At 46.3% G+C, this 27,881-nt stretch overlaps 1 protein-coding gene across 6 annotated transcripts in view; it reads left to right on the forward strand.

Moving 5' to 3' along the window:
- Positions 1 to 27,881, forward strand: part of ADGB (androglobin) — a 139,038-nt gene that overhangs the window by 104,513 nt on the left and 6,644 nt on the right. For 5 of the 6 annotated variants that reach the window (XM_077143405.1, XM_077143406.1, XM_077143407.1 and 2 more), the window contains 6 exons: positions 391 to 590; positions 3,842 to 3,953; positions 15,210 to 15,379; positions 17,768 to 17,944; positions 18,637 to 18,718; positions 22,402 to 22,593. In XM_077143405.1, coding sequence (XP_076999520.1) covers positions 391 to 590; positions 3,842 to 3,953; positions 15,210 to 15,379; positions 17,768 to 17,944; positions 18,637 to 18,718; positions 22,402 to 22,593 — 933 coding nt within the window. The remainder of the gene's footprint in view (positions 1 to 390; positions 591 to 3,841; positions 3,954 to 15,209; positions 15,380 to 17,767; positions 17,945 to 18,636; positions 18,719 to 22,401; positions 22,594 to 27,881) is intronic. The other variant, XM_077143410.1, reaches the window with a different exon arrangement.

The raw sequence follows: 27,881 nt of genomic DNA on the forward strand, positions 1-27,881 counted from the left end.
GTGTGTACTTTACCAATGGATCCAATTTCACAGAGAGGGTGTTCCTTCTGTGTGCACTTTACCAATGGATGCAATTTCACAGAAAGGGTGTTCCTTCTGTGTGCACTTTACAAATGGATCCAATTTCACAGAGAGGGTGTTCCTTCTGTGTGCACTTTACCAATGGATCCAATTTCACAGAGAGGGTGTTCCTTCTGTGTGCACTTTACCAATGGATGCAATTTCACAGAGAGGGTGTTCCTCCTGTGTGCACTTTACCAATGGATCCAATTTCACAGAGAGGGTGTTCCTCCTGTGTGCACTTTACCAATGGATCCAATGGAGCAGTGCAGTCGGTGACATTGTGCCCTTCCTACACTTTAACTTATAATGAACTTTTCTCCTTTTCAGCTAGCAAGCAAATTCTTTTAACTCACGCTGCCTCTAAAAAGGAGCAAGAACTGCATGTGAAGAAGAAATCCACACAGGGAAGTCAGAAGTCCTTCAGGGGCAGGCCTGGAAGCGCCGGGGTGGACACGGGCCAGCCTGTTTTGGAGGAGGAGACCATGGGTGTGCCCGCCGTGGAGGAGAATGCCAGTACGCCACAGCAGGTACGTGTGCAGCCACGAGGCCCGCTCAGCTGGATTGCTCCTAAAAACCAGCACAAAACCAAACAATCACCTCCCTAAAAATGATCAATATGCAACACTTTCTTTATGCAGTGTCACCAGTGGATAGCCAGAATCAAAGAATAAGACATTTTTCAGCAATTTCTCTGTGCCAAGAACTCTAAATGGATCATAAAATTTAATAATGTGGATGTTTTTATCATTTTTTTACAAATGAGTTATAAAAATCGACATAACTTTGGAAAAAGTCACATATTAATACAAAGTAATGCATATGAGCCTTGAGTAAAAAAAAAAAGGACAAAAGTACAATGCACGTACTTAATAGCAGCAGAAAAAAGATGACCTATTCATTGGAAAGCAAATAATAATAATAATGAAAATAATTGGAAAGAAAGTAAGATGGCAGAAATAAGTCCTAATATAACAGAGCTTATAGTAAATCTAAATGGATAAAATCAATCACTTAAAAGGCTTTCAGATTAGATAAAAAATAAGATCCAATCGGATGTACTCTATAAATGACACTTTAAGCAAAATGAAGCACAAAGATAGAAAAGCATAACTGGCATAATAAACTAAGGGGAGCTGTGAACATAATCTTAATATCTCAATATATAGAACTCACAAGGAATATTATATAAAAATAAAAGGAAGAATAAATCAAATAGACATAATCATCACTAATATATAGGCACCTCAATAAATACAAAGTCAAAACTATTCGAACTGCAGAGAAAAATAGATGTCAACAATTATAGTTGAAGAATTTAATATATGCCTCTCAGAAACTGATAGATCAAGTTAAAAACAATATAAGTGTGATGGTGAGAATTTGAGAAAAGTAATTATAAGCCTTTAAATAGCCGTATAGCCCTTCCACCTAATAGCAGAGAATATTCTTTTTAGCACACACAAGATATTTTTAAAAGATAGATCATATAATAGGCCACAGGTGAATCTCAGTTAAATCCAAATCGTCTATATTTTATTACCTGAACATAATGTAATCATATATAAACTAGATGGGTGCAGAAGTTCTCAACAGCATCAGAAATAACCTACCCTGGCGGGGTGTTAGTCTGCTGAGAGTTCCTCTCAGGACTGAGATGCGTTTTGGCACCAGAAACTCTGCCAGTGGAAGTCAGCACCGTAAACACCAGGGAAACAACCCATAACCCGGAGGTTTTCGCGACTTAACACTCGTGTGTCTTTTTTTTTTTTTTTACATATCTTTAAACTATGCATAGAAAATAACTTAACTGTGAATGTTATATACTAAAAATCTTCAGTTGGAGGAATTCATACCCAAAAACATTACACTAATGCGACATTTTAGGTGCAGTAACATTAAAATTGGGAGTAAGAAAAGAATACCCATGGTCACTGACAGCACTGGGTGGGACTGGAACAGCATGTTCCTGGCCAGACAAGCCAGAGACACAAGGGACAAACTGAAGTAAGCGTTCACTGAAAATATCCTTGAGTTCTTTACCAGTAATATGACCACAGCCCAAGAAAACTCAACAGAATTAACAAACTTTAGAGCTAGTAAGAAACTGTAGCCAGATTGCAGCGGGGTTGATAGTGAACCCCTGTGTCCTTCCCTCCTGGTCACCTGTGCCCACCTACCCTGTGGCCGGCAGCTCTCACCCCATCACCCCTTGGGAGCAGCCCAGCCCTGGATGCACCGAGTGCGGGGAAAACTGACGGGTGCCAGGCGGGTCTGGGGCCCACGACGCTGCCCCGAGCTTGCTCTTTGCCCATCCACACCGCATGCACACTTTACACAGCCACGGCGTGACCGCAGCACTGGTGGATAGGAAACGAGAACGTGACAACAAGGCTATAAAACCTCCAGGAATTAACTGAACCAAAATACACAAGTTCCCTACCTAGAAAAGCTTAAAGCTTCAGTGAAGGACACCGACGGCCACCTGAGAGTATGTGTGCTGATAGATGGCGAAGCTCTTTTCACGAAGTATTATAATCATACCACTGTCCCCACACTTAGCGTCACTGCAATCACAATCAAAATCCCTGCAACTCTCCTTTCAGAGACATTCCCCTTTTACTCTGACATTCATGTGAATGCATACAGATTTGCAAACAACTCAAATTAGAAAAAGAAGAGCAAAAGGAATTTCCCTTTATAGAAGGGGAAAAATAGTTGCAAATCATATATCTGATATGGCTTTAATATCCAAACTATATAAAGAACTGTTATAATTCAACAACAAAAAGACAAACAACTTAATGAAAAGATGAGCAAAGAGTCTGAATAGAAATTCCTCCTAAGAGAATATATGCAAGGCCAGTAAGCACATGAAAAGATGCTCAATATCGTTAGCCATTAGGGAAGCACAGATCAAAACCACAGCGAGACATCTCGCTGCCCCATCATTGCCTAGCAGGTGCATGGTTTCTGTTGGGAGTGATGAAGAACTTTCAATCATGGATTGTGGCGATGGTAGCACAACGCTAAAAAGTAATTAAGAGCCCTGAAATGAATGCACGAAAGTAGCCTCAAACGAGAAATTTTGAGTTGTATGTATGTTGTCACTTAAAAAGATTTTTAAAGGACATGCCACAAAGCCATAGCAATGAAAGTAGCATCGCAGTAGTGCAGGTGTGGGCGAATGGAGCCAGGCAGTGCAGCAGAGCGTGCAGAAACGTACATATGCTCATATCTAAGGGAGGATTTAATGCAGAATGGAGGCAATGCCTGAAGTTAATGGAGAATGGGTGGGGTGTTGAGCAGATGGTGTGGGAAAACTCCTTCTCCAGGGAGAAAATATAACTGGATCACTAACGAACAATATAAAGATCACTCCAGATGTATTACAGATTCAATTGTGAGATTTCAATCTATGAAATCAACAATTGATGATAAGGACACTATTTGGGGGGGCCTGGGGCCGGCTATGAAGAAATGCTTGGACTCATTAGTGACCCGAGAAAATATGGCTGCGGCAGGTTCTCACTTTATGTCCATTGTGCCGGCAACAATTAGGAAGTTGGATGTGGGCACATGTTGGTGGGGAGGAAAAACTATTTAAACTTTTATGAACCGTAGTATACTGCTTTTTGCAGAACATGTGCCAATATCTCATTGTGATCTTCTGAAGATCCAGGAAACAATACGCGTGTAATATGTGCCTAACTAAATTACATAAGGCGATGTTGTGGTTAGCCTTGCTGCTTGTTCTCAAACACTGTGTTTCGTTCCACAGGTTTACAAGTACATTGTACAGTGTCTGGTGCTGTATGACAGTTGGCCTCTCACTGAAAGTCAGCTCACATTTGTTCAAGCATTGAAAGACTTGGAGAAAAATGATATCAAAGGTATGCCATCCTGAATGTCCTAAAAGCTTTACTTTATGAAAATATACTTTATTTTATACTTTACATAAATGTATACTAGCAATTTGATGGTGTAATTATGAAAACACTATTTCTTAAAATTTGTATTCTATATCCTGTGGCATTTTCCTTTTAGGTAGTTGATCACACAGTGCAACATTTTTACAGCCTGGTTTATGGGAACCAGAAACGTATGATTACTTAAGCCTAATTGAAAGACATTTCATCTAGTCAGCAAAAGCTACAGTCAAACAACATTTTGTATAGTTAATAGAAGTTACAGTCAAAAAAACATTTTGTTTTGGTTAGTAAAAGTTATTGATTGATTAAACTTTTGGGACATTAAAGGAATGGACAGGAAACATTTCTATTTATAAAATTTACATTTGTGCACAGTTGTTCAGAAAGTATAACACTGAAGATAAGCTCTTAAAATATTTAACAAAGCATACTTAAATTCAAGAAAGGGAATCCCCCAATGAAAGAAGATTCCAATTTATACATATTTTCAAAATATAAACTCCGCTGAATATTTCTGAGCAGGGAATAACAAGATTGATGCTTTTGAAAAAAGAGAACCATAGGGTATTCCCAATCAGCCTCTACCCTTAAGCTTTATTTCCCATTATGCAATATGGTAATTTTTTTGTATGCTGTAAGGCAGGGGTCACATTTCATTCTTTTTCCATTGGAGCATCCTGTTGTTGCAGCACCATTTGTTGAATTTTTGTTCTTTGCTTGACATTTCCTGTTTCTTTTTGGGAAGTGCATAGACTGGAAATCAAATCCAGGTCTCCCGCATGGCAGGCAAAAATTCTACCACTGGACTACCCTTGCACCCCCAGCAATATGGTGTTTTAAGCTGAAGGAATGTGTATTTTCTACTTGTTTTCTTTGGAGAAAAGTTTGCCAAGAGTTATACAAACAATTCTTATGATTTGCAGATTCAGTATTTGTGAATCCACCTCCTCTCTAAAATGTATTTCTGACTCCAAAAGCAACCCTCCTGGTGCTTTTGCAGTCGCTTGCTGACGCACGCAGAGCTGTGAATTTGAAACACACATTTTCAGCTGAGGTTGAAAGGATGAGGCTTTGCCTGCTTGTTTCAGTGCTTATCCGATAACGAGTCTCCTTCGTGCCTCTCACATTCTGTGCTGTTTGTTGGTGATTTCACTGTCTAAAGTGGCATGTGCAGTGCTGAAGTGCTGTCTGGTGTTCCTGAAAGCAGGACGGCTGGACGTGCCTCACGGAGCAGGTGTGTCCTGTTAGGTAAGCTTCCTGCAGGCAGGGTTAAGGGGCTGTTGCCAAGAGTCGATATCGATAAATCAATACTCTCTATTAGATAAGGGGTCTTTAACCAGAAACCCAAGTAAAACCAGGTTCTGTATTGCTGGGTTGGGAAAAATGCTGGGAAGGGTGACATGCAGGAACAGTAAAGGTCTGCAGTCCTGGCTCGGTGCCCGCAGGGAGCAGACAGGGCACGTCCACTGTGGCTGCCCAAGCTGCTGCGTCATGAAGCCAGCCCGGCCCACTGCGCTCCAGCTCCAGCAGGGATGGGCGGCAGCCGGGCGGCGTGCCAGATGACCCCCCACTTTGCACGGGTGTCGGAGAACCATGTCCTGGTTTTTGCTGCAAGGACCAGTCCAGCCTTTCAGGGTGTCCTTGCTTGCTGGTGTATCTGCATGGCCTACACAGGGACAAACCCCTCGGGATTATCACAGAGGCTGGGAGAGAGCAAGCTTTACCGTGGGGGACATAACATCCAGTGTACAGCTATCAGAATAGGTGGTACAGGAGGTCACTTTCCTTCCGAATGTGCACGCTCTTTGGGGGCCTCCACCATGCGCCCCCCTCCGCTCCGCACCCCACCTCCACTCTGCGGTCCCGCGCCCCCCGCCCCGTGCCTCTTGCTCTGTGCCTATACTCCGCACCCCTACACCCCACCCCCTACACTCCACCCCTACACTCCAACTCTACACCCCGCACCCCTACACCCTGCGCCCCTACCCCATGCCCCTACATCCCACCCCTACACCCCACCCCTGTACCCCACCCTTACACCCCGCCTCTACACCCCGCCTCTGCCCCCTGCCCCCTACAACACGCCCCTACACCTCATGCCCCTACACCCTGTCCCTACACCCTGTACCCCTATATCACACCCCTACACCCTGCCCCCCTACACCCCGCACCCCTCCCTGGCCACAGCAGCATCTTCTTGCTCTGCCTCTTCGGAACCCGAGCAGACGCATGTGTGGGCTGCCTGGGCAGAGCAGGAACTTACCCTTCTGAGGTAGCTGGGCGGAAAGGCGGGGCTGAGTCAGGCTCACAGGTAGCCGCTGGGACCCTTCCCCATGCCGCAGGGCTGGAATGATGGGGCACAGTCAGTGCGAACAGCAGGCGCCCAGTGCCCAGACCACGCCCTGGGGGCTCCTGACCACGCATCACGCCCATGCCCGCATGCACCCAGAGGCACCCACCCTGGGGTGGTCCCCCAAGGCTTCACGAGCCCCCTGCCCAGAGCCATGGTGCTCAGGAGCGCCGAGTCCGAGACTGGGCTGGTCTGAAGCCAACCCCCACCCCTCACGCACAGCCCGAAAGGCACACTCAGGCCTGAACCCCACAGACCCCGGGAACGTGACCCGACCTGGAAGAGGGCCATGATGTCTACCTAGAATAGACGCTCATCCTGGGCTAGGCCTGGTGTCCTGGAAGAGGGGCGCACTGCAGAGGGACACAGAGCGGCCCTGTGAGGAGGGCACAGGGCCCGGACCCACTGCCACTCACCCTGAGTGCAGGTGCCTCCGAGGCTGGGGCGAGGTGGGTCCTCCCAGGGCTCTCGTGGCGCGCGGCCCTCCTGACACCTCGGTTTCAGACCCCGGCCCCCAGGCCTGGGCACAATATATCTCTGCCACATGAAGTCGCCCAGTTTGCAGTCCTTTGTTATAGTTGCCCCAGGAAACTGAGACACCCCTAAAGCTCTAAGGGAAACCCTGTCAGCTGTGTTACTTTTCTCCTCTTTGTGCATCACCTTGTCCGCTTTTTCCCCTCTGTTCTTTCCCATCAGGCTGTCCCTTTTGTGCGCCCTTAAATTACCCCTCGCCTTATCTCCCCCGCTGTGGTCCTGGGCAGACCTCAGTGTCAACCCACGCAGTGCCAAGACTCTAGCTCTCCCCTCCAACGTGGCTCAGTGGAAATCTGCTCGAGACAGTGGATTGCAGAAATATTTGTGGTCTGTGTCCCCCCTGAAAACAGAAATTGATACATTGCACGCACTTGACACCAGTTGAGTTAAATCTTCTATGCTATACTTACATGTAAATAAAAGTCACATTTAAAGAAATATATAAAAATAGAGAAACTGGACAGTTTTGTATGTGCCTGGGTGCAGTCGTGTGCTCAGCAAAGCTAGTTCTGTTTTTGCTATTCAGGAGCAGTCTGTTGTCCGAACAGGCTTTGTGTTACATTTGTGGGTAGCGGTGACTTTACCTGATCAGAGAGCGAGCCTGAAACCCGGGTTTGCTGCCTGTGTGTGCTTTCAGAGTTGCTGGGGGCGCTTTCTCCCTCTGACTTCTGCATTATGACAGCCTCCCGTGCCTGTCTCCATAAGCTTAACACTGTCAGCCCCTTTGTTACAAATGTCAGTGTAAACTGGGGATATTTAGGAAAAGAAGGAATGACCCCTAGGACCCGGGAGGGGTGAAGCTGCTCGTGGAGGGCAGTCTTGGGGAGCGCAGAGCCGGGAAGAGGGCCTGTGCCATGGTGAGGGCACCCTGGCTTGGGTCCCATCTGGCCCCTGTCCAACAACGGGAAGGTCAAAGCCCATTCTCAAGGTCAGCAGTGCTGGGGACGAACGCTCAGCGTCAGCCTCCTGCCCACGGTTCGCGGCATCCGTCGCAGTTCCTGTAGGAAGCGCGGCCCAGGCTCGGGCGTCTCTCCAGACATCGATGGTGGGCCTGGAGGAAGGCGGCGGCAGGGAAGCAATTGGGAAGCCACAGGCCCACACGCTAACGCGCTCTTCCTGGGTGTGAACTGATAAGTAATTTCACCTCCCCATTATTTTTCAGTATCTAAAATCGAATTTAAATGATAGAAATCAGGGATTCTAGAGAACGCATGCGCTGTTGCTGGGAAGAGCAGGACGCACTCGTGCTCTGCAGGTGAAAGCTGGAGGTCCGCGGGGGGCGGCGGTGCCCGTGCGCTTTGACGAGCCTCCTTCAGGCGTCACCCCGATCCCCGCAGACCTCGCGAGGTGGGCTCACCGTCCCACCCCACAGGTGACGGAAGGCGACAGAGGCGCGTCACCTGCCCTGCGTTTCCACTGGACGCAGCAGGTGAGGGCTCACCTGGGCACCCGACATCTCCTGCACCCCGCGAAGCCCCTGGGAGACCCCCTGCGGGTGCATCGCCCTGAAAGGTGGGCCCGGCCGCTGCCGGCTGTGAGCTCAGACGCAACCCTCATAAACACACCTGCGCCAGGCCTTTGCTTTCCCTGGTCACTGGAGGAAACTGAGGCACGGACACCTTAAGGATTGCCCAGGGCCACACAGCCAAGACGCGAACCGAAACCTATGAGGGCTTTCCAGTGGAAAAGTAACAGCATCGCGCAGCACAGCCTCCTTTTCACCGTGGTCCTGCTCAGGGGCTTCGTTGGGAACCTTCAATTCTGTCTTATTTTAGTGGACATAAAGGGCTAGATAACCTCACGTTTTTCCTTAAGAATTTTAAAGTGTCTCAACCTTAAATTGCCCAATACAGATGGATTTCCAGCAAACAAGCCACTAAAACAATCACATTTTAAAACTTTAGTTTTATAGAGATAAATTTAAAGTTAAAGAGGAAAACTAACAAAAATAAATCGAAAATACACAAACAGTATAGTTCATGAAATAGAATAAGCGATGAGCAGAGTTAGGAAACAATGCAAAATTAATAATATAAGTTAGGTTTTTAAATTAAGTCATTATTAAATGGTGAAATTCAGCATAGTACAATGGCTAAAATATCCTGGGTTCAGTTACCTGAATCTGGGTCGATAATCACCAGATTTAAGATATGACTCTTTCTTACAAAGTTTTTGTAATGATTCAGGATAAAATATGTAAAGATCCTAGAACCTGATAGCACTCAAAAAATAGTATTATCATGTTATATTTTCCAACTAGAAAATAAATCTTCAAGCATAATTTTATATGTTATTTATTGACCTCACACTTGACAGTGTTATACGTGAACGAGCAGCTGCTAAAAGTAAATTACACCTTGCATCGCGTAATTCATTTGTTGCAGTAAAGCAGCAAGCAAAGAAAATCATAATTGAACTGTATTGAAAATGAACTAGAAAATTTTTCTATTTGAAAAACTATGTGGACCAATCTTTGTGAAAGTGAGTTAGCTTTTGCATTCAAAATAATCAGTCTTTACAACATTGTTTATAATTGTGGATTTTTAGATAGTCAACTTGTTTAAATCAAAACATTTCAATGCATCAATTCTAGGTTTCAATTATTTAGACTTCAAAATGTATAAACTTTAATTTTAAGGGTATGATATATTTTAGAAAAAAAATGTTTTTAATGTCTTCAAATTATCAACTTAGCTCACATTTAAAATGTAAGTATTTTATACTTCAGAAAAATCTAGTCAAGTGGTTTTTGTTTCCCAGATAATAGTTCGATAGATTGGTGATCGAAAGTAAAATGTAGCATACGTCCTGGCATCATTGGAAACCTTGCCCCACACACTCACTAACTCAACCTACTTTCCATGAGGAATGACGTGTACAGTTTGTCTGTCTCCAGATGAGCCTGAGACCTGAAATGCGGCCGTGTGAGCTGGCAGGCGGCTTGGCCTCTGGGTGCACAAGGCAGCAGTGCCACCTCCAGGCTGCTTCAGAACCACACTTTAGGGAACCTCGCTTTCGGGGACTCCTGTGGGCTCTGGAAGTGATAAGAACTGGGCAGTGAGTGGGGAGGGCAGGGGCGGTGGGACTGTCTGCCCACCTGCACAAGTGGTGGTGTTTCGGTCTCTCTCCCAGCGTGCTACTTGTGGCTGCTGCCAGCCTGCACCACTGAAGACCTAATGCATTGCAGAAAGACGTAGATTGTGTTTCAGTCTCACTTGGTTTTGAGTCCTACCCAATTTTGTTGCAGAATCACAAATCCATTTCCTTAAATCTAATGAACATTATATTGTTCTTTTGTCAACACCATGAATGCATACTATATCCAATTGAATTTATTTGAACAAACCAGGTGTTATTAGATGTTTTATATATATATATATATAAAAGGTGATTTTCTTGTATATATTTACTAAGTGTTCTTGTACTCAGTAATTTTACACTTTGTACTAGACATGTATTCTAGTTTATAAATTATATGAATATTCAAATCCCAGCCAATTTTTTGTTTCCTGGGTATATAAATCAAGGCGCTGCATTTTAATGATAAAAACGAAACTGCATTTTTGTCATTCTGTGTGCTTTAACCCCTGGAGAGTCCTGCCTGCTGCATCTGTAGGAAATGCCACTTGGGTTACAAGGCGCTCCAGCCGAGCCCCAGCTCCGGCTTCCTTGAAGAGAGTCATCAAGAGGGGCCTTTGGGTGCATCTCCGTGACCCGGTCACCCTCGGCCACCCTTGCTGTCAGAGACCGGCCACCATCGGTGACTTCGGGGTGGCCCGTGTGTGCTTGACCTTGTCTGCCCTGCCCCGCCTCTGTGCCCTGGGGTCGACCCTCCAAGTCCTGCTGTGCTGAAACGGGGTGCAGGGAATCGGGCCTCCCCAGACCACTGCTCTGCCCGGCCTCAGGACGGGGGCAGCTTTGAGGCCCAGGTGAGGGGCCCCCCTGTCCCTCCGAGCAGCCCCCTGTCCCAGGCCAGCCATTTGCTCACAGGGACAGGGTCACTGCATGAGCACAAGGGTGTTTTTCTTCCTTTAACCATTAACTTGTATACCTTTTAAGTAAATTAAACAAACCTCCACGTAATTATTCTAACTATGCAGCCCTTTGCTGGTGGCAATGTAACGACAGGGCAGGTGCACAGTGGACACTGGGAAGGTCCATGGACTGGCTTTCTGGGCACAGCGAAGAGCAGCGGCCAGTGAGGCGCTCCCGGAAGAGGCCAGCGAGGCCTTCCCGCGTCCGCCCTGCCTGTGTCACGGGCTCGCCCGTCTGCAGGGGCCCTGGCTTAATCCGCTTGCCCACAGAGCCCTTCTGGTGCCATGGCAGTGCCGTGAGGGGCGCGGTCCTGAGGGCGCAGTGCCCCCCAGTCGTGCAAGCCCACCCTGCAATCCCGGCGTGTGGACCCTTGGAAAGTGGCTTTGGGGGATGTTGTGTCATTGGGGTGGCTCCTTTGTGATCAGGATCTTCAAATGCCCAGTGTGGATGAAGCCAGGCTGGGTCAGCCAGCTGCCCCCAGCCCGCTGGAGCCCGTACTCAAGGAGGCTGGTGTGGACGCACAGACCCGGAGGGCACACGCAGCCGTGCCAACAAGCGCACAATGGGGGTCCCAAGAAGAGGGTGGCAGAGAGGGGCACAGAAAGACTGTTTGAAGAAATAATGACCAAAAACATGCCAAATTTGATGAAAAATATTAATGGATGCATCCAGAAAATTCAGAAAAACTCCAAGTAGGTCAGACCCAAAGAGATCCACAGTTAAACATAATTATCCAGAGAAAGAATCTTGAAAACAGTGAAAAAGAAATGCGTCATCACATATATATCATCTTATCTAAAATCATGGAGGTCAGAAGATAGTGGGATGATGTATGTATAAAGGGCTGAAGAAGAAAAAAGAAAAAAGGTCAACCAAGAATTCTGGATCCAGGAAAATATCCTTCAAAAGTGAAACAGATACTAAGAGAGAGAAATAAAAATGAAGAAAATGTGTCTAGCAGACCTGCTCTACAGTATTTAAAGCCTGGAATAAAAAGAAATTATGCATACACTTGAACCCACATAAGGAAAAAATGCACTAGAAAAGGTAGCTGCATACCTTTTTTTCTGCTGACTGATTTAACGGACAACAGCCCCTAAAGCAATAATTGTAGCTCTCTGTTAATAGCACTAAATCAATACAGATGAAATGTGTGATAATAGCAGCATAAAAGGGAGCAGAGATATGTAGGTGCAAAACTTCTATCAACTATTAAAATTAAATTGGAATTAGCCAAACTAGGTAGTTATAAATTTAAGTGTTAATTCTAACACCTGAAACACCACTAAGAAAATAACTCAAAAATATACAATAAAAAAACACCAGGGAATTAAAATCATACGGTAGGAAATATTCATTTAACATAAAAGAAGGCAGTCATGGAGGAGTGGAAGAACAAAAAAGTATGACAAACAAGAAACAAATAGCAAAATGGCAGACATAGATCCTATATTATCAGTAATTACATTGAATGTAAGTTGTTTATCGAAGGTAGAGATAAGCTGAACAAATAATGCAAACATGATCCAACTGTATGCAGTCTTCAAGAGACACATTTTAGATTAAAAAATATAAGTAGGTTAAATGTAAAAGAATAGAAAAAGTAATGCCATGCAAACAGTAACCAAAAAAGAGCTCTAGTGGCTATGTTAATACCGAAGTAGAATTTAATACGAAAATGTTACTGGAGTCACAGAATGATATTTAATAATGATAAAAGGGTCAGCCCACCATGGTATATAACTATTATAAACATACGTGAACCTAGCAATAGAGTTCAAAATACAGGACACAAAAACTTAAAGAATTGAAGGGACAAACAGACAACTTGACAATAATGAACAAAATTTTTAATACCCTCAATTTCAATAAAAGATAGAAAAACTAGGAAAAATCAGCAAGGAAATGGAAAACTTGAACCACACTATAAACCAACCTGACCTAACAGATACCTGTGGAATACTCCACCCAACAGTAGCAAAATGCACATTCTCCAGCACGAGCCACATGGAAAGCCATAAAACAACTCTAAATAAATGCAAAAGGACTGAAATCATGGAAAGTATGCTTCCCCACATAATAATCAATAATAGAGGAAATTTGGGAGATTCACACATATGTGGAAATTAAACAACACACTCCTAAATAACCAACTGATCAAAGAAGAAACCACAGGAGAAATTAGAAAATTCTTAGCAATGAGTGAAAACATAAACTAGCATACCGAAACATATGGAGTGCAGCTAAAGAAGGGTTCAGAGGGAAATCTATAGTTGCATGTACCTACATTAATAAAAAAGTGACGTCTCAAACCAATAACCTAGAGTATACCTTAGGAAACTAGAAAAAGAAAAGCAAACTAGACCCAAAGTAAATAAAATAAATGGAATAATAATGACTAGGCACAAGCTTAATGAAATAGAGTAGGAAAACAATAGAGATGATCAATGAAACTAAAAGTTGGCTCTTTCAAATGGTAAAAAAAAAAAAAAAAAAAAAAAAACTGACAAAACTTTAGCTAGTCTGACCAAGAAAAAAGACTCAAATTACTGAAATCAAGAATTAAAGAGGACATCACACTGACCTCATAGAAAGAAAAACATTGAATACAGAGAACGTAAGAATCTTGAGGCACTCCCAAAACAACAAGTGAAAACTCTGAACAATTATATGCCAATAAATTAGATAATCTAGAAGAAATGGACAAATTCCTAGAATGATACAAACTATTGAAACTTGCTAAAAAAGAAATTGAACATGTCATTAGATCTGTAACAAGTAAAGACGTTGAATTAGTAATCAAAAGTTTCCCACGAAGTAAAGCTCAAAACATGTTTCACTGATGAATTCTACCAATGTTCAACGAAAAATTACCAGTACTTCACTAGCTCTTCCAAAGAACGGAAGAGGAGGGAAAGTTCCCTACTTTATACTATGAGGGCATTATTACTCTGATATCAATTCCAGTAAATTCATCACAAGGAAAGAAAACTGCAGACAAAAACCCTTTATGAATATACAAAAAAAAATCCTCAACCAAATACTCGCAAACCAAATTCAGAAACATATAAGAAAGTAAATATTGTGCCGGTTTGAATCTGTGGTGGACCCTAGAAAAGCCATATCCTTTAATCCTCATTTCAATATTGCTGGGTGGGAGCTTTTTGATTATGCATGGATATGTGACCCACTCAACTGTGGGTGGTAACTTTTGATTAGATGGTTTCCATGGAGATGTGTCTCCACCTATTCAAGGTGGGGTTGCTTCTGGAGCCCTTTAAGTGGGAACAGTTTTGGAAAGTGCCACAAGAGCACACACAGCCAGAGACCTTTGGAGATGAAGAAGGAACATGCCCCCGGGGGAGCTTCATCAAACAAGAAGCCTGGAGAGAGAGCTAGCAGATGTCGCCATGTTCACCATATGCCTTTCCAGTTGAGAGAGAAACCCTGAACTTCATCAGCCTTCTTGAACCAAGGTATGTTTTCCTGGATGCCTTGGGTGGACATTTCTATAGCTTTGCTTTAATTTGGACATTTTCATGACCTTACAACTGTAAACTTGTATACAATAAATTCCCCCTTTTAAAAGCTGTTCTGTTTCTGGTATGTTGTATTCTAGCAGATTGCAAACTAGAGCAAACACCATGACCATGAGGCATTTATCCCAGTAACACAAGATTGGTTAAACACATGAAAATTACTCAATCTAATAAAAATATTAACAGAATAAAGCAAACAAATAAACAAAAACAGACCATTATGTCAATAGGCTCAGAAAGAGCATTTCCGAAAATCCAATACCCTTTCATGATAAAAACACTCAGCAAACTAGTAATAGAAGCAAGTTTTCTAAACCTGACCAAGGGCACCTACAAAAACCCCACAGCTAACATCATACGTAAGCCTTCCCCTCCGTTCAAGAATAATAAAGGAAGTCCTCTCCCACCACTTCTATCCGAAATTGTATTGAAGGTTCAAGTCAGAGCAGTTAGACAAGAAAATTAAATAAAGGATGATACGAATTAGATAGTGGTGGCTGTGTACAACACTGAGTATCTTAAAAATCACTGATTTGTACACTTTCAAATGGTGAATTTTATGGTATGTGAATTATATCTCGATTTTTAAAAGGGAACCATTGAAGAGTTCATTTATCTGCTTATTGAGAAAAAAGATAACTACACTAATCCACACCTCTGAAACAAACCATTTCCTCCTGAGTTGTTTCCCTCGTCCCCATACGAAATGATTTAATTGTTTGTCATGACTCACTGGTTTCCATTTTTACATCTCTTTAGCTCATCCAGAGAAACACGAGGAATCAATTACTTCGGGAAGCCCAGAGTCCCATACTGTTAGTGAGGGACAAAAAGCTTTAGGAACTTCCAAGACAAGGAAGGGCAAAGAAAAGTCATCTGAAAAAGAAAAGACAGCCAAAGAAAAACAGGCACCTCGCTTTGAGCCTCAGGTGAGTATGCTACTTCTCAGGTGAGTCACTTAAAGAGATCAGGTTAGTTGGTCCCTGCTTGTCCACCACCCCAACCCCAGGACAAAACCGAAAATCCCACCTCTCTGCTTCCAGCAACCAACTAGATGCCATGAGGACAGTCTGCAGATGCCTTTCCAAGGCTCCCTCCTCGCACACGGACTGTTCAGCCCAAACCAAACAGCACTAGGTGGATTTTAATATGCAAGACAGCGTTCTTGGGATGTGGCTTTCTAAGGTGGAGATGATGAAGTCACTGCACTTGAAGGATTCACCACCTCCTACAGGGGAACGAAGCTGAGCAGATGGTGTTCACATTCGATGGTGCAAGTGCAGCGGCAGGGAGAGAATGAATGAAAGTGACAAGCCCCTTCCAGGGGTAACATGAGGGTCAGAGGGAAGAGGGCTGTGTGAGCTCCTAGACGTCTGACTGCTATCCAGGACCCATGCTTCTAAACTTCTTCAGGACTTGCTAGTTTAATGCACCAAATAGGGGGAAGGAAGGGGATTTGAGAGCCACATTTGAGGAGTGCAAACATAGGCCTAAAAATATTCATGCTCAAAGTATCTAAAAATACTGTACTCAAAACAAATATCCCATGAGGACAGATCTCCCATCATCCAGACCCTTGTGTGGCCAAAGCAGGGCCATGGGTGGTTTTTACACAGCGGTGCTTGGTGTTGTCAGACATCTATTCAAGATGGAGCAACCTCGTGTCTTCTAGGGCTGTGAAGTCAAAGGGGGCAAGACCAGAGATGGGGAACCATCAGGAACTGCTGCCGTCCAGGCAGGGCAAATGCTTCCCAGGAAGAGGTCAAGGAGAGGGAGGAGGGCAGAGAGAGGGTTGCACTGGAAACAAATGGGCATGTATCTAGTAACCCAGGGTGGGCATTGAAGAGCAGAAAGAAACAAGCATATCTCCTAGTTTCCAGCTGGATGGACTGAGTACCCTGAGTTACACAAACAATAAAGGAAGATTAGCAGATTAGAGGGAGGATGGTGACGCAGCTGTCCCAGGCCCCTGTACTGGGTAAACTTGTCCACTTGCATTTCGTAGCTGATGTCTACGCTTGGAAACCTTGTGAGTTAAATGAGCTCAACCCAATCCATAAATTCCTGCAGCAGTCTTGGCGTTCCTTTTACTCTTTTTTAATGTTCCCTTCCCTGATTGAAACTTTACTCTAGAAAAGTTTCTGAAAAGCTTATTTTTCAGGTAATTTAAGCTATGGATAAAAGCTAATGTGCTGTATCTTTCAAGAAAAGAATGGCATTTCTAGTTGTGAGATTGCAATTCTCGTTAGCATATCAGGGAGGTGTTGTAGGCAGCAAGCAAAGCTTTTTGTGACACTGAAACCAAACTACACATAAAAGCTCCTCAGGACAGTGCCCGCCCCATCTCCACAGCCGCATGGTTTTTAATAATTGGCATCATCTCAATCTTACAAAAGTGCCCTGTGGCCACATCAGGTCCAAACGTCTCTTACTACCAAATAAGCCTCACCCAGGGAGAAATTTCCAAGACTGGTGTTAATCTGCCCCCAGCCTAGGTCTGGTCCAGGAGAGGAGCCCTAGGCAATGCCAAAACATGGTTGCATTTTATAGTGAATGTATATAGATATATTTCCAGACCTGGAAGCAATGATTCCTGCTCTCATTTTTGTGAAGAGATAATATAAGTGAGCAGAAGAATAGCTTAGAATATTTTTTGGTTTACAATTGAAATAAAATTTGCATACAGTGAAATATACAAATCTTAATTTACAATTCAGTGCGTTTTGACAAATTCATTTATTAAATAACCCATGCCCTCACCAAGGCATAGCTGGTAAATCATTCCCATCATCTCAGAACTTCCCTCAAGTGTGTTGCTTTGCAGACAATCCCACCATCTGCACACCCAGCCCCCTAGGTAGCATCCCATCTGTTTCAATACGCTACATTAGTTTTACCTAGTTTGGAATTTCATACAAAAGAATCATACAAAATGTACTCTTTGGCATTCAATTTCTTTAACTCTATGGCTGTGAGATCCACCCACAACGTAGTCTATAAATCGTGTGTGTGTGTGTGTGCACAGGCCGGGAACCGAAAGTCTGTTACTTTTTGGTGTTAAGTAGCATTCAAACACATGAATATATTACAGTCTGATTCTTCCATTCGTCAGTTGGTAGATATTCAGAGTGCTTCCATTTTTTTGCTGTTATTAATAATACTGCAATGAGCATTTTTGCACAAGATTTTTCTGGACGATGTTTCATTTCCCTTGAGGTAACTCCCTACCTGTGAAAATGCAGGCTGGGGTAAGCCGTGGCCCCTTCTGAGGCCTTTGAGGAAAGCCCCTGACCCACAGGTTTCCATTTCGTCATCAGACATCTGCGGCCCATCCCCAGCAAGAAGACCCAAATAAGCCGTACTGGGTTCTGAGGCTCGTCACGGAACACAGCGACGCAGACTTACTGGAAGTGAAAAAAGACACAGGACGAGCTGACGAAATCCGAGCCATGAAGCAGGCCTGGGAACTGGCCGAGCCGGGGCGGGCCAGCAAGGTGAGCGAGTCTGCGAAGCTGCCACTCGCTCTCAGGCCAGGCCTGGGCCCAAGGCAGCGCCGCGTGGCAGAACCCCGTGGGCGTCCCTGTGCAGATCCTACCTCAGCGTTATCAGACGTTGACTGGCTGCATGTTGAGACCACATTGGGGTCACAGTGGTACCGAGAGAACTTGCCAAGCCAAGCACGGCATGGCGCCACGTGTCCGGCATTCGCAGGGCCCCTCCGCCCGCAGGGCCCGCTGCACCCACCCTTGCCTGCACCCTCCACTGGGCTCGTGGGTGTGGAACAGCCTCGGAGGGATGCAACAGCGCAGGCTGCCCCTGTGGACGGTGCCCACGCCACCTCCCCCTTATCTTGTCCGAGAACAATGGACACAGGGAAACACTCCTGCTCATCTAAGGGCTCCATGTCCCAGCACAGGATGTGGGGAAGACAGAAAAGGTTCAGGAGCGGCCGGGCCTGAAGCAGTCTGCCCAGTGTGTTTGCTTTAGGAGAGCTTCCTCCTGAGTTCTCAAAAATTACTCAGTCGAAATCACGGATGGTTCATAACTTGTGTTTATTTGATCATTAACAGGGGCTGGCCTGGCTAAAACTGCCCTATTCACTTTTTCTGTTTCTTTTGAGTACTTTTAACCTGTACAGTTTATTTTTTTCGAACAACTCGGAAAGCTGACAGTGTTTGCTCCTCAGGCTTCCCAGGCCCGTTTGCATTACCTGGCCCAGTTCATCAAGAAATCACCTGAAATCGAGGCCCTGCCCACGCCGGAGGAAGGTCAGTGGGCTGTGGTGCAAAGCGTCCCGCGTGGGGAATGAAGGGCCTTGCGGGCGTGAGCGGGACCCCACGGCGCCACGACAGCCCTGGGTTGTCAAAGCCTTCTGCAGCCCCGCCCTCCCGTTTGGGAAGAGAAGAGGCCCATGATGGGGCTCCGTGGGTGAGAGCTGGGTACAGGCCCTGCAGCCAGTTAGTGAGGGCCCCAGTGTCCCCGGGCCGGCCAGGGCCCTGCATTAAATGCCCCGTTCAGAGCTCACACCCACCCGCTGAGATGCAACATCAGAGTTGCAATTTGCCAAGAGCGCCCGAGACACAGAGGCTCAGCCGCCTCGGTCCGGCGCCCTGGCCCCGAGGGTCCCCACGCCAGGCCCGCCCAGACCGGGCTGTCTTTCTCCACATTTCCATAGATGAGAGGGTCTATTTCTGAACACTCAGTTCAATCCCATTGGTCAGTATATCTATCTTTATGCCAATACCATCCTGTTTTGACCACGTAGCTTCGTAATATGCTTTAAAGTCAGGTAGCGTGAGACCTCCCACATAATTTTTCTTTCTCAAGATATTTTTAGCTATTCAGGGCTCCCTGCCCTTCCAAATAAATTTTGTTACTGGTTTTTCCATCTCTGCAAAGCAAGCTGTTGGGATTTTAATTGGTATTGTATTGAATCTATAAGTCGATTTGGGTAAAACTGACATCTTAACTATGTTTAGACTTCCAATCATATCATGAATAGAGTACACCCTTCCATTTACTTAAGTCTTCCATGATTTCTTTTAGCAATTTCTTATAGTTTTCTGTGGATAAGTCTTTTGTATACTTAGTTAAATTAATTCCTAAATATTTGATGCTTTAAGTTGCTATTACAAATGGAATTTTTTCCTTGATTTCCTCCTCAGATTACTCATCACTAGTGTAAAAAATCATTACTGATTTGGGGGTGTTAATCTTGTGCTCTGCCACTTTTCTGTACTCACTTATTAGTTCTAGTAGCTTCACTGTAAATTTTTTGGATTTTCTACATATAGTATCACGTCATCTGTAAACAGTGAGAATTTTACTTCTTCCTTTCCAATTTGGATGTCTTTTATTTCTTTTTCTTGTCTAATTGCTCTGGCTAGAACTTCCAGCACAATATTGAATGGTAGTGGTGACAGTGGGCATCCTTGCCTTGTTCCTGATCTTAGGGGGAAAGTTTTCAGTCTTTCCCCATTGAGGATGATGTTACCTGTGGGTTTTTCATATATTCCCTTTATCATGTTGAAGAAATTCCCTTCTAGTCCCATCCTTTGGAGTGTTTTTATCAAGAAAGGATGTTGAATTTTGTCAAATGCTTTTTCTGCATCAATCGAGATGATTATGTGGTTTTTCTGCTTTGATTTATTAATGTGGTGTATTACATTAATTGATTTTCTTGTGTTGAACCAGCCTTGCATAGCTAGAATAAATCCCACTTTGTCATGGTGTATAATTCTTTTAATGTGCTGCTGGATTCAATTTGCAAGAATTTTGTTGAGGACTTTTGCATCTATATTCATTAAATAGATTGGTCTGTAATCTTTTTTCTTGTAGTATCTTTGTCTGGCTTTGGTATGAGGATGATATTGGTTTCAAAGAATGAGTTAGGTAGCCTTCCCTTCTCTTCAATTTTTGAAGAGTTTGAGTAGGATTGGTACAATTTCTTTCTTGAGTGCTTGGTGGAATTCACATGTGATGCCATCTGGTCCTGGACTTTTCTTTTTTGGGAGCTTCTTGACTGGTTCAATCTCTTTACTTATGATTGGTTTGTTGAGGTCGTCTGTTTTTTCTTGAGTCATTGTTGGTTGTTCATGCCTTTCTAGAAAGTTGTCCATTTCATCTACGTTTCCTTGTTTATTGGCATAAAGTTGCTCATAGTATCCTCTCATTATCTCCTTTATTTCTGCAGGGTTGGTGGTTATGTCTTCTTTTCCATTTCTGATTTTATTTATTTGCACCCTGTTTTTTTCTGTTAGCATAGCTAAGGGTCCATCAGTTTTATTGATTTTCTCAAAGAACCAACACCTGGTTTTGTTGATTTTCTTGACTGTTTTCACATTCGCAATTTCATTTATTTCTGCTCTAATCTTCATTATTTCTTTCCTTTTGTTTGCTTTGGGGCTTCTGCTGTTCTTTCTCTAGTCTTCAAGTGAACACCTAATTTCTCAACTTTTGTTCTTTCTTCATTTTAATATCGGAATTTAAGGCAATAGATTTCCCTCTCAGCACTGCTTTTACTGCATCCCATAAATTTTGATATGTTGTGTTTTCATTTTCATTTACCTCAATATATTTACTGATTTCTCTTGTAATTTCTTCCTTGACCCACTGGCTGTTTAAGAGTATATTGTTTAGCCTCTATATATTTGTGAATTTTCTGGCCCTCTGCGTGTTTCCAATTTCATTCCATTATGATCTGAGAAAGTGTTTTGTATAACGTCAATCTTATTAAATTTATTGAGACCTGCTTTGTGATCCAGCATATGGTCTGTCCTTGAGAATGATCCATGAGCACTTGAGAAACGTGTATCCTACTGTTGTGGTGTATGATATCCTGTGAATGTCTGTTAGGTCTAGTTCTTTTACCGTATTGTTCAAAATTGTTTCCTTATTGATCCTGTCTAGATGTTCTGTCTATTGATGAGAGCAGGGAACTGATGTCTCCAACTATTATGGGAGAGGTGTCTACATCTCCCTTCACTGTTGTTGTGTATTTTTGAGCATTCTAGCTCTGTGTATAGATATTTATGATTGCTGTGTCTTCTTGTTGAGTTGTTCCTTTTACTAATACATTATGTTAATGGAGCTAGGCTTTTATAAGGAAGCAGTGGGTCTGAGATCCACAGCACATGCCAACTCCAGAACAGAGTCCTTTTTAAAGGTAACTTTTAAAAGCCTACTAAGGGCAAGTCACTGTGCCACATTTGGAAACAGGGAGAAATACAGCTGAGCCTCTGCACCCCATGGGCTTGTCGTCTCCAACAATAATAGCCGTTATTGCTTACTCTTAGGAAATTTGCATGTATCTTTTTAAATACACATAACCATCCAATGAGGCAGAGGCTGTTATTATCCTCATTTTACACTGCAGACAACAGGGGCGGAGAGGTGGAGTCAGGCTGCTTGGAGGCAGCACTGCTCTGGCTGGCGCTGGTCCGGCTCCGGCTGGGACAACCCCATCCGAGTCGCCCCCAGGGCCAGGCTCAGTGCAGCGGGCAGAGGAGGCCAGAGCGTGCATCCTCGCGGTGCTTCCCCAGGCACAGGGGGACTGGGAGCAGAGTCGTAGTGCTAGGAAAAGACCTCTGAGCTTTCTGACTTGGCGAGCAAGAGCCTTTTCAGCTCTATTTTAAGAGATTGACCCCTAGGGCCTTGCACAGGGCCCCCTTTCTGAAGGGGATGCCCTGCTTGGTGCAGCCCTCCGCTGGCGCAGGCTGCCCGGCCCCAGGTTCACCCCTGGAGAGCCAGCCCCTCAGTCTCTGTGAATGTTTGCATCCTGCGGCAGCTTCCTGCTCCCCGTGGGCCTGTGGGGTTGGCCAGTGCCCGGCTCAGGCCCTCAGCTCCAGAGCCCGGCGCCCACTGCCCGCACTGTGTCGCACAACGTGGGGGGAGCAGAGCACGGTGCAGTGCCCAGAGCCCGGCTCTCAGTGACACGCTTGTCCCGTTGCAGGGGAAGCACCTGCACCTGCTGGGAAAGAGCCAGAGCCCAAGGGCGCAGGCAGTCCCGAGGGCAGGGAGCCAGCCACAGGGGGCAGCGTGCTGTGGAAGAGGTGGCAGCTGGGCAAGGGCCTGATGGACCTGGCCAAGTCCACCACGGAGGCCACCTGGGCGGAGCCCGAGCCCGGCGCACGCAGAGACCCCAGTAAGTGCACGGCCCGGAGAGGCTGCTCTTCTGCGTATTTAAGGGAAATCCTGGGAGCAGGGCCTGAGTCCTGGGCGTGCCCGGGGTGTGCCCGTGCGGATTCAGGGTCTTGATTTCACGCTTCAGTGTTGGTCATCTGTCCAAGGACCTGGCCTCTAAAGCTTTAGCATGGGCACTTTGTACAGCTTTACGTACCAACAGATGTGGAAGATAAAATGGCGGTGGTCACACATGATTGTCGTTAGGGGTCGATCCTTTGTGTTCCACCTGCCTCTAGCAGGCTCCTTGACACATTTGCTTTTACCTTTTATAACAAATGTGAAATGCTTGTTTTTAAAGTGTTCAGTGGAACACAAGTCACCGGACTTGATTCTTTTCTGAATAATACAGATCCATGTCTGCTGCTAAAATAACCTAAGCCCCCCCCACCCCACCCCGGGAAGGCGACAGAGGGAGAAGCCTGCCCATCCTGGTTTCCAGAGGAAGGGCCTCCTCCAGCAGCTCTGCCCGCTTGGGGCAACTCTGTCCCTCACAGGGCAAAGGTCTTCTCTGACCGGTGCATCTGCAAAGACCGAATCGGGGGCCCTGCCTGTGGCTCAGGGCTGGAGGCCGTCCACCCCCTGGTTCCCCATCAGGCTACCGGGCTCTCTGTGAGAAGCCGCACTCTCCACTAACCCTGGGTCACCGGCCGTCCCTCTCTGTGTTGCTCCGCTGGCTCAAAGCCCAGGCTAGAAGGGCGTTTGGGAAGGAAGCGTCTTCAGAAATGTCAGCAACAGCTCTCTTCTAAAAATTCTGAGTATCTTGAAATTACGAAGTGCTTAAGGTTAAAGCATGTCCTTAAATGATTTCACAGTGAAACGGGCTCTTTCTTTATACTGACAGGAGATGCTGATAGTTTTGAGTTGCTATTTTGGAGGTAAGCATCCATGCAGGAGACAATAGTGCACTTGAGAGTAGCTCGGCGTCCCCCTAGGAGAGCGCCTTCCGTGGGCGCTGGCACGTAACTGTGGCGTGTTTGCACACTCCACCTCAGCTGGACTCCGTGAACTCAATAGCACAGCCTGCTCGCCCCGCTGAAGTGGGGGGCTGCGGGGCAGGCCGAGGACCTGGGACGGAACCCTCATTCTTCCGACTCGGACGTGGTGACCTGCGACGGTCACACCAGCCCCGGGTGGTCCGGGTGGGGACCAGCGCTGCTGGCGAGTGGCTGGGAGTCGCCGCCCGCCCATTCTAAGGGCCCAGAGCCGCTGGTGTGCCCGCCTCGGCTTGCCTGCTCCTCGGGCCACAAGTCTTCGGACTCTTTCGCTCAATTTCCGGAACTGGAAAGCGGCACACTCTAGATGATAAGGCGGGGACAGGAAACGGGAGCACGGGCAGGACGCAAGACTTGCCGCGCTGCAGAAACTTTCTGTAAAGCGTTGCTAAAACATTTTAACCATGTGTTCTCATTTCGGTTTAATAAAAAATGATAAATGCACTCGCACACCATCAAGGGGAGGTGGCCCATCCAGTGTCCCTGAGCACCAAGAGGCTGCCCGGCACCCCACGCCCTGTGGCCAGGAAAGGACCCCTGCTTGGGGACCAGGCGGCTGCCTGGCCAGCTGCCCTCAGACTCCTAGGGGTCCCCCTGGAGAGCAGTCGGAGATGCAGAGCCACCCAGGGCTGCTGTGACCGGCTTCACCCTCCCGCAGACCTGTGCAGCCCCCAAACGGTCCCTGGCTCATGCAGCTCGCTATTTATGCCTGTTAAGAAACTTAGAAGGACTCGGCAGGACCCCAGCGTGGACCCCACGCCCGAGCAGGCCCCGCTGTCATTAGGTGAAGGTCCAGTGGCCGTCAGCAACCCTTTCCTGCCGGCGCCCCTGGGCAGCCCCAGACCTGGCGGCAGGAGCCGGAGATGCCTTGTTCTGAGCCCTTTGCTGGGGCCCTGGGACCACAGTGGCAGCTGCACTGCACTTTGCAGGCTGTGGCGAAGGAGGCCCCACCCCACGCCGGCTGCGATCTGAAGCTTTGTAACGTGTGATAGGAAGGCCCAGCACGGCCGGTGCCTGTAAAGAATGGTGCCGCGTCCCTCACGTGGGCGTGTGCCCTCGGGGCAGCGCTGCGCTGGCAGAGGGTGAGCTGTGGCTGGCACACACACACACTGAGCAGGACCCTGGGGTCGGGGCCTCCTGGAATCAGACCCTCTCGTGGAAATACGTAATATTCAGTGAGATGCAAGAAAAATGGGACATCTAACAGGCCAGAAAACACTTTCTCTCCAGAGTCAGCGGAGTTGGTGGTTTTTAGAAATAGTACGAATTTGAAGTGCCAAAAAACTGCCCCAGGAGCTGTGTTCACAGGAGCACACAGGGGCTTCGGAAATGCCAGGCCCACGGGGGCCACAGGGCCCTGGTGTCCGGAGAGTCCTGAGGTCAAAGTGTCAGTGTTCGCGGAAGCTTCATTTCACGTCGCAAAGGAGGTGCCTGGTCGAATCTGCTCATTAGTGGGGCAGAGCCGGGGTTGGTCGCCCTCTTCCAGGTCCTCTCACACAGGCCTCCTCTTCCAATACTTTTGAAAACTTGAAGTTTCTTGGACATTGCTTCTTTGTTTTCCAGAGGTTACGTAGACCGTGTTTCTGAATGGCCTCTCATCGTTTACAGGCTGTCAAGCATTCAGACTTGACGGTACTGCTGTTGCTGGAATAAGATGGAGCAGGAGGGGAGCCCCTGTGGGGGGTTGCGAGGACTTGGCCGGGGAAATGCTTAACCGAACGAAAAACTCCGGGATGAACCCGAGGCATGCAACAAAACGAAAGTGTTTTACAACAACGACAGTGACAACTGCACCTCCTTCAGGTTTCCTGCACCTGCTGTGACGAATCAGCACAAACCCTGTGCCTTCAGCAGCACCTGTGCAGCCCTTCCTGCTCTGCAGGTCAGATTTCTCCCACTGGGTCGCTGCCCGCGCGGCCTTCCTCAGGCCTCTGGGTGAGGCTCTTCCCTTTGCCTTCCAGGGTCACCTGCCCCCTTCCTCCACCTCGAGGCCGCCCGTCTAGGACCCCCCACCCCCGGCCCCGTGTGCCCATCGCCATCTTCTCACTGCCCCGCTCCTCCCCCAGTCTCAGGCAGACCACCTTAATCACCCCTGCACGTAGCCGCAGGTTGGAAGATGAGGCAGAGACACTGGGTTGAGGGGGCATTTTCTGTTTCCACTGGGCAGAATCAGTGGGGGTCTGTGCAGTTTAGCCCAGCCTTGCCACCAGCCCCGCCTGCAGCCTGGCGCCCTGCTGAGTGCAGCAGCTGCCACCGCGGGACAGGGCGACCCGGCCGACCTGCCACGGAGAAGCTGCGCGTCCACAGGTGCTGATGAAGCAGCAGGGAACTGGGCGGTGAGCAGGAGCAGCTGCCCTCATGCTGCCCAGGGCTGGTCGGGGCACGCAGCAGATCGGCCCAAAATTTACAGGGACCTCTGGCAGAGGATCAGCTCACGTAGGGTTGACAAGCCTACATGTTTCTGGGTGTCTGAGAGCCTACACGCCATGGAAGGTTGCATGGACCTCAGGAGAGACCAGGCAGGCCCTGGCTACTGATTGGTCACTGGCTGATGGCCAGGCCCCGGCAGTGGAGAGCAAGGGCAGCCCCATCAGCTGGCAGAGCTCCCTGCCACGCACAGGCCTGGGCACACGCGACCCCGCTGGCTGCTGGGTGACGCTGGCTGGCCACCCAGCTGCAGTGACCGAGGGGCAGCTGACCCAGGGGCAGCGCCTAGAGAGCTGGGCTGGCCAGGACAGCAGAAGCCCCTGGGCACAGGTTGGGAGACAGGCCCCTTGGGGGCTCCACCAAAAAGGCCATCCACAAGCAGCCCAGGGTCCTGCGAGGGACCAGGGGCCCAGAGTTACTGCAGGGCCTTGTCCACGGTGGGCTCAGCAGAGCCCCTGCAGGCCCCCCACGGAACAGGCCAGCGCGGCCCAGACACGGGCGAGCGCAACGGTCCAGAGACCCGCCCTGCGGGACCCAGAGGGCCTCACAGAGAGTCCGAGCAGCTGCCTCAGGGCACCCAACCTGAAGGAAACACACTCTGAAAAAGTAAAGAAAGGTAAAGGGCAATGTCTCTCAGAAAAGAGAAAATCAATACAGAGATAGAATTTACAACAAAGAACAAATGGAAATTCTGGACTTGGAAAATATAATAACTGAAATGAATAATTGATTAGACAGGCTCAACACCAGACTTGAGGCGGCAGGAGAAGGAATCCACAGCCATAAATACTCTAAAACAAAGAGTATGCAGTCTGAGGAAGAAAAAAACCAAAAATACGAATAGAAATGACCAGAGCTCAAAAGGTCTGTGGGACAGTCTGTAATGGGCATCACAGAAGGAGAGGAGGTGGAAAAAGTGCAGGGAAAAACCTGAAGACATACTACTGAAGACTGCACAATTTTGATTAAAAGTAGAAATTAAACTGAACATCCATAACAAGGAACTGTAAGATAAACTAAAAGAGACCCTCTTGGACACATCATACTGAAACTATCGAAAGAGAATACACATATAAAATCTTCAAAGCAGCAAGAGAAAAGTGACTTCTTAAATACTGGAGAATCAAAAAAAAAAAAAACACCAATAGCTGATTTGTCATGAGAAACCATGGAGAACAGACAGCAATAGGATGACATTCAGGCTCTGAAAGATAAAAAATACTGTCAACTGAGAATTCTCTATCCATCAGAATCCTTCAGAAATCAAGGCGAATTAAAGTCATTCCCAGATAAACACTAAACCATTTGTTTCTAGCAGACCTGTCTTATAGGAAATCCTGAAGGCATTCCTTCATATAGAGAGGAAATAACAACAGAAAGTAACCAAATTCACATGTAGAAATAAATAGCACAGGCAAAAGTAATTATGTAAGTGAATATTAAAAGACAGCATAAATATGTTTTTAACTTATTTTCAAAAAGAATGATTATTAAACTACTTTGGCATAATACATATAAAGACAGATGACAGCAGTAGCTCAAAGGATGGGAGAGGGAAAGGAGCTGATTTGGAACAAAGTTTCTATAGATCACTTAATTTAGTGCCAACCTGGTGCAGACTGTGGTAAATTAATATGTATATTGTAACCCTAAAGCAACTATTAAGAAAATATTGCAAAAATATTGTAAAACAACTAAAAACGAAATTAAAATGGCACCCTAGACTATATCTAACACAAAAAAGGACATTATAGAGAAACAGAAGAACAAAAAAGATCTGAGACAAACAGAAAACAAATAGCAAGATGGTGTATATAAATGCAACCAT

This window comes from Tamandua tetradactyla, chromosome 25 (assembly GCF_023851605.1).
Source record: "Tamandua tetradactyla isolate mTamTet1 chromosome 25, mTamTet1.pri, whole genome shotgun sequence".
In the NCBI taxonomy this organism is placed as follows: Eukaryota; Metazoa; Chordata; class Mammalia; order Pilosa; family Myrmecophagidae; genus Tamandua; species Tamandua tetradactyla.